Source organism: Taurulus bubalis (genome assembly GCF_910589615.1).
Source record: "Taurulus bubalis genome assembly, chromosome: 16".
Lineage (NCBI taxonomy): Eukaryota > Metazoa > Chordata > Actinopteri > Perciformes > Cottidae > Taurulus > Taurulus bubalis.
Genome location: NC_136604.1, coordinates 19,677,824 through 19,684,035, shown reverse-complemented (window position 1 = coordinate 19,684,035; position 6,212 = coordinate 19,677,824). Strand labels below are relative to the sequence as shown.

Here is a 6,212-nt window from a genome sequence, read left to right as displayed (position 1 = left end):
ATGGCACTGCGCACCGGGTGGACTTGGTTTGGGCAGGTCTTGCGCAGGGTCTTTCGGCTGCAGGGCTCCTGGTCCAGGCGATCGAGCAGTCTCTTGTGTCTCTCCGCAAACCAGGAGCAGGATCTGGGTGTCTGCCACCGGGATCACTACAAGGTGGGGGATTTCCACCGCTGCCACGACTCCGGCACCCACCACCGTCACCACGGGAGCGCACCTTTCTGCGCCTCCGCCTCCAGGCGCTGTCCGCACGGCTTCCCCCACGCTTGCTGCGCCTTCCCGGGGAATCCGAGGGGACATGAGCCCCTCGGTCGCCGGTTCCTGTTGGCCATGAAGCGGCAAAACGTGCGGACCTTGTCCCTGATCATCTGCACGTTTACATACCTGCTCGTCGGGGCCGCCGTCTTTGACGCCCTAGAGTCCGACTTCGAGATGCGGGAAAAGGAGCAGCTGGAAGCCGAGGAGAAGCGTCTCCAGGGGAAATACAACATCAGCGAGGCTGATTACCGCAAACTGGAGTCCATCATCATGGAGGCAGAGCCCCATAGAGCCGGGGTGCAGTGGAAATTCGCAGGGTCATTTTACTTTGCCATCACGGTTATAACCACCATAGGTAAGTTTCGGGTTCATGGGGGTGCATCCCAGTCTCTAAAATCAGTATAACCGAGCCCCCATCATCATTACAGGTATGATCACTGTGGCGCAACAGGACGTGGTTTATTATGGGGACAAATACATTCAATAGGCAATAACACGCGGAAAGATATTGTTATGTTCCTATTGAGAGCGGTCTGTTCACAAACATTTCAATTGCAGATAAAGTTTTTAAAGCAACATGTTGCAAAAGTCACTCGGGAGTTGGAGCTCCGTGTCCCGGCGGCCAAACACATAAACGCTGTTTGGGACTGATGCTTTTTTATTTATTTATACAAATCACCTCTTGAGGATGACGTAGCGCACCCAGGGGAGCGTTAACGCGCACATATCACATCCGTTTGGTTTATGATTCAACTTTTGACGGCGCGTCACCCCGAAGATGCAGCTTTAAAGTCTGACGGGGGGATAACGAGTTGAAGGGTGTTAGACACGCCGTGATTTACTCCCGAAAGCTCGCGGGGAGCGTGGAGCTGCGCGCGGAGGATGACGAGGCTCCGAGAGCGGCGCGGAGTCCGGAGCAGCGGGCGGTGTTGTGGTGCTGAAACGGACAGCTCCTCCTAGTTCAGCCGCAGGCGGGATGAGTTCGGAGAGTTCAGCAAGTGAGACCCGAAGTCACTGCTACTGATCCTGGTTCACTTTTTTTTATTTTTTTTTTACTTAATAGAGCATTTACATGTGTGCATATTTGGTTAGATCTGCAGTAAGTAGTAAATACATATAAATGACAAATAAATAATAGATGAAGAACGATGAGGACTAAACAATCCAGTTTTCATAAATGCATTCATTTCTTCTGATCCCCCCTGAAAGGAGTCGTGTATTACATCAGTTTGACGTGATGATGCATTTGCGTCATGCAGATGTATTTCAAGCAGAGGGGTTCACTGAGTTTATCTTTGTTGACGTTTTACAAGCGAGCCACATTCTTTCTGAGATGTACAATCACAGTAATACAAAGCTATATTTGAAGCTTTAGCGAAAGGAGCTGGAGCTGATTGAATTAATTCACACGTGCACTATACTAAAAAAAAAAACAAGTTAGCACTCGACCTTTCCAGAGTTGAGATTACGTGGCAGGACATTGGAGGTGAACTTCCCTCCCCTCAGAGGTCACAGAGAAGCGCTTTCTCCATTATTAAAGTCAGGCAGTGTTAGTGGAGATGAGGACTTTCATCTGGGGGAAACTAATGCACCAGGACTGTCCTCCGCTTTGCCAGGCAACACTTAAGAGGGCCGGGCCGCACAGAGCAGTGGAGGTGGATCCACTGTTGTTTCTAGGCTACAGCCACGAGCCATTGTAATATTCATGTTCTGTGAAGTGGTTACATTTACTGCAGGGAACTGTGTCTCCTCTGTGGGAGACGGGGCGCTTTATATGCATCACAAGGCTCTGAACAGTAGTAAGAAGGGGACAAAAAGAACAGGAATCAACCTAATGGTCATGCATGCACTTAAGTTAGAAGGGAAATGCAGTTGTTTGGATTAAAGGAAGCTTGTATAGGCCAGGACATGTATTACTACAGTGACTGCAACAAATGCAACAAAAAAAGACGTTTTTTTTGCTAATTGCAATGTCCAAATTACAATGTTGTGAAAAGGAATGCGAGACACTATTGTTTATACACTTTCAGTGGAACTGTGTCAAGATCATATGGCCACAGTGTTATCATTTTTCTAAATTTGCTGTCTAAATGAATGAGTTCGTGAGAAAACAAAAGAGTTTCTGTGGGTGTTTGTTTTACACGTTTGCAGACTTGCTAAGCATCTAAAACAACAGTAGGACACGTTCATCTCATTAAACCTCAGTTGCTTATTTTATGTGCCACGTATGATGCATTATATACGGATCAGAATTGGGGAAAAAAAGAGGATGCTTCATCTGTAAATCATGGTCATTCACACAGTTCAATGTAAATGTATTCTTTGCATATCCCTCCTAGATACCAATACACACTCATGCGCTCCAGAGGGGTCGTGATGCGGGTCAGCCGAATAGCACGGCACCCCTGGAGCGGTTCCAGGGTTCGCTTTCTCCAAGCCGAGTCCCCATGGACAGAAACACTGCTACTATTGTTATTGACAGAATGTCCTCCAGTGAGGATCAAGAGAATTTCATGTAATCCTATTTCATCCTGAAGGAAAAGTCTGCTGATATTATATACTTTCTTCTATTGGCACCAAACACCATGAAAAGGCCATAAAACCAACAATGAACTGATCCTTTTAACACAAACCAAATATGTATACAACTCCGGATACATCTGTATTCACCTATATTTGCAGGTATGTGTGCACTTCAGAATAATTGGTCTCCATTGTTGTTCAGAAACTATTGCAAAAATATCCGTGATCTACACCATTGCACTAGTTCATATTAGAATAAATAATGAAGTAGTAGTTTATTGTGACTCAATGCTACATAGGTAAACACAAACTGTAGAGCGCCAATTGTGTCTCAATCCACAGCTGAGAATATACTTTCTATAAATGTAATGCACATTATCTTCACGTTTGAGCAACATTTGCTAAAAACTACAGACCCCAGCTGGTTGAGGGAACCATTTAGTCTCTTTTGAAGATGAGAGTGTACATCCATAAGATGGTTTTAAAAGGCGTAGGTCGTTTAGACGGGATGGGGAAGAAGGGAAGTATTGACAGACGGTGGTTTTGGACTTTTCATGCACAAAAGCACAGAATATTATCCTTCACCCATATTTGCGTAGCTCTAGTTGGAGACCCACTGTATGAAATGGTCACCACTGCAAAGGCCAGCAGTAAGTTTTAATTTCTTTTACTGAAAAAAAGAGCGATAACCTTGTGGAGAACTCAAGGAAGTTAGTTTCCAAAGTCACCATCATCAGATGAAGCTGCACTCAGTCCTGTGGTCATACTCCTGCTGCTACGATGTGTTCAGGACTGAAAATGAAACGACTGGAGGTGTTGGGGACAGATTTCCTTGATGCCTCAGACCAATCACAGGAAAGTGTCTTGATGCCAGTTTGATATCCTTTTCTGTCCATCCAGACCTCCTCAGGCGAAGTCATTTCATCTCGCAGGTTAAACAGCTGAAACATTATTTTTCGTCCACGTCTCGAGACGGAAGAGTTTTGATTTGACGAGTTTGCTCAATGATTGGAAGACGGCACTCAAACATACTGTTGGGCTGACAGCGGGAGATTCATCGCTGTGTGCTCTCACCTGTTAATGCCTCTGAGGGACATTTTCCTCTTAGAAATAATGAAACGAGATTTATTCATCCGCACTGCCCTGTCAATAGATTCTTTCAAATCATTATTTTCGGCCGCTCAAAGTGAAAGAATTGAAATCAAAGCAAAAATGAAACTCTGCTGCGAAGATAAGGAGAACGATTTGGGCTGTGTCAACAATGAGCTGTTTGTGGAAACTAATTAAATCCAGTCTCGTCATGTGGGACAGTAAGAATATGTGGTGGCACACTGCCGGATGTGTACATTTACAGCAGAGTGAATCGCAAGAAAGATCAAATCCCTCAGGCGATGTGTAACGAATACAGAGAGACACTCACGACCGCCATCTGTTCTACGAATCAGAAGAGTTCCTTTCCAACAAAAACTTCTCCAACTAAATAAAACTTTCAGGACACTGTAACATTTTAAGGGAGAGTAAATAATATATTGTGAAAGGATATGGATTTAAATCACACGAAAGTCTCTCAAATTAAATTTTAGAGTTGATTTAAAGGCTCAATTTTGCAAAATCAGTCTCTTCAGGGATGTTGTAGTTGTTTATTCAACTAAAGCATCAGGAGATGATAGTCTTGTAGAAGTAATTGCAAGTTATGGTTTTTGTAACCTTAATAGTAGTAGTAGTAGTAGTGTGGCCATTACAGCAGTTTTAACAGGACAATCAGTAGTAGCTGTATCAGCAGCAGTATAAATAACAGTAGTAGTAGCAGTATTTAAGTAGCAGCAGTATAAGTAGTAGGCTAGTAGTAGCAGTATCAGCTCTGGCAGAAGTAGTACTAGAAGCAGTATTAGCAGTAGTCAAGTAGTAGCCATTACAGAAGTTTTAACAGTACAATTAGTACTAGTAGTGGTGGTAGCTGTATCAGCAGCAGTATAATAACAGTAGTACAATTAACTGTAGTAGTAGCAGCAGTATAAGTAGTAGTAGTAGTAGTAGTATCAGCTGTGGCAGAGGTAGTACTAGAAGCAGCAGTATTAGCAGTACTACCAGAAGCAGCAGAAGTAGCAATACTATTAGCAGTGGTTGTAGTAGTTGCAGTAGAAGTACTAGTTGCAGTATTAGCAGTTTCAGCAGCAGCAGCTGTCATAATAGTTATGCCGTGTTCACACCAAAACAGTTGCGAAATATTCGCGCGTCCAGATTACATGTTAAGTCAATGCACAGCTGCGTTAAAGCGAATTTTTCGCCGAGCGTCGCGATAGAAGCGAAACGGCGTCGCAACGCCGCTTTTTCGCTGTTTCGCTGGCGTTCAAATATTTTAACTCCAGCGAATAATTCGCATGACGCGGAGTTGCGAAAGCCAATCAGCGTTGAGAAGCTCCGCTCGTCACCGCCGTCCGGTCGTCTATGTTGCATCAGCAAAATGGAGGACCGACGTTCCGACGTTTGTGGTCTTTCCACAACAAGTACAACGCAGCAACAGTTTTTACTCCTTCCATGGTCGAGTAACGGAAATGAAGAAGGAGATTTTCGCGGCGAAAAGGGACTGAAGCCCCGCCCCCTTTCCCCAGCGATGGTTGCGAAAAACTAAAAAACACCAGCGGCGCGATAGAAGCGAAAAAGCGTTGCGAATTTTCGCAACTGTTTTGGTGTGAACACGGCATTAGAGTAGCAGTAGAGACTCACTGCCATATAATTACATTTTCAAATAACACAAAGTCAAATAATAGAAGAAACAAATGGAACTAGTTTTCATGCTCATGTTTTAGACCTACAGGTCAAATCCCCAATACAACATGAATCATTATGATAACACTATCGTTACAATACAGCAAACATCAGGACAATACCAACTAAACAGTCCAATCTTTACACAAAGTAAAAACAATACATCACATTTCTGATCATCTTATATTCCAGGGTGTTGTTGAGTCATTTCATAGGAAATTGAAACTCATAAATCATTATGGTATGTACAGCAATAAAGAGACAAATGGGACTCACTTTCCACTCTTCCTAAATCACACAGCTCACACGGCCTGTTTTTACTGTCGGCAGCAGCCGTAGTAAATTTGTACCAAATGTATTTTCTTCTGATGTGTGACAGTCACATTCAGTTTAATCCCAGAGTCGCTACAATGGGACAGTAGAAGGAACAGCAGCAGCAGGAGTAGTAGTAGTAGTAGTAGTAGTAGTAGTAGTAGTAGTAGTAGTAGTTGTAGTAGTAGTAGTAGTAGTAGTAGGAGTAGTGGGAGTAGTAGTAGTAGTAGTAATAGTAGTAGTACTACTACTACTAGTAGTAGTAGTAGTATTAGTAGTAGTACTACTAGTAGTAGTAGTAATAGTAGTCGTAGTAGGAGTAGTAGTAGTAGTAGTAATAGTAGTAGTAGTAG

At 43.6% G+C, this 6,212-nt stretch overlaps 1 protein-coding gene across 1 annotated transcript in view; it reads left to right on the top strand.

Annotated features, from left to right (window-relative positions):
• Positions 1-6,212, top strand: part of kcnk9 (potassium channel, subfamily K, member 9) — a gene marked incomplete at both ends in the record, with an annotated part of 37,870 nt that continues 31,658 nt past the window's right edge. The window contains one exon of the mRNA XM_079232137.1: positions 1-610. Coding sequence (XP_079088263.1) covers positions 1-610 — 610 coding nt within the window. The remainder of the gene's footprint in view (positions 611-6,212) is intronic.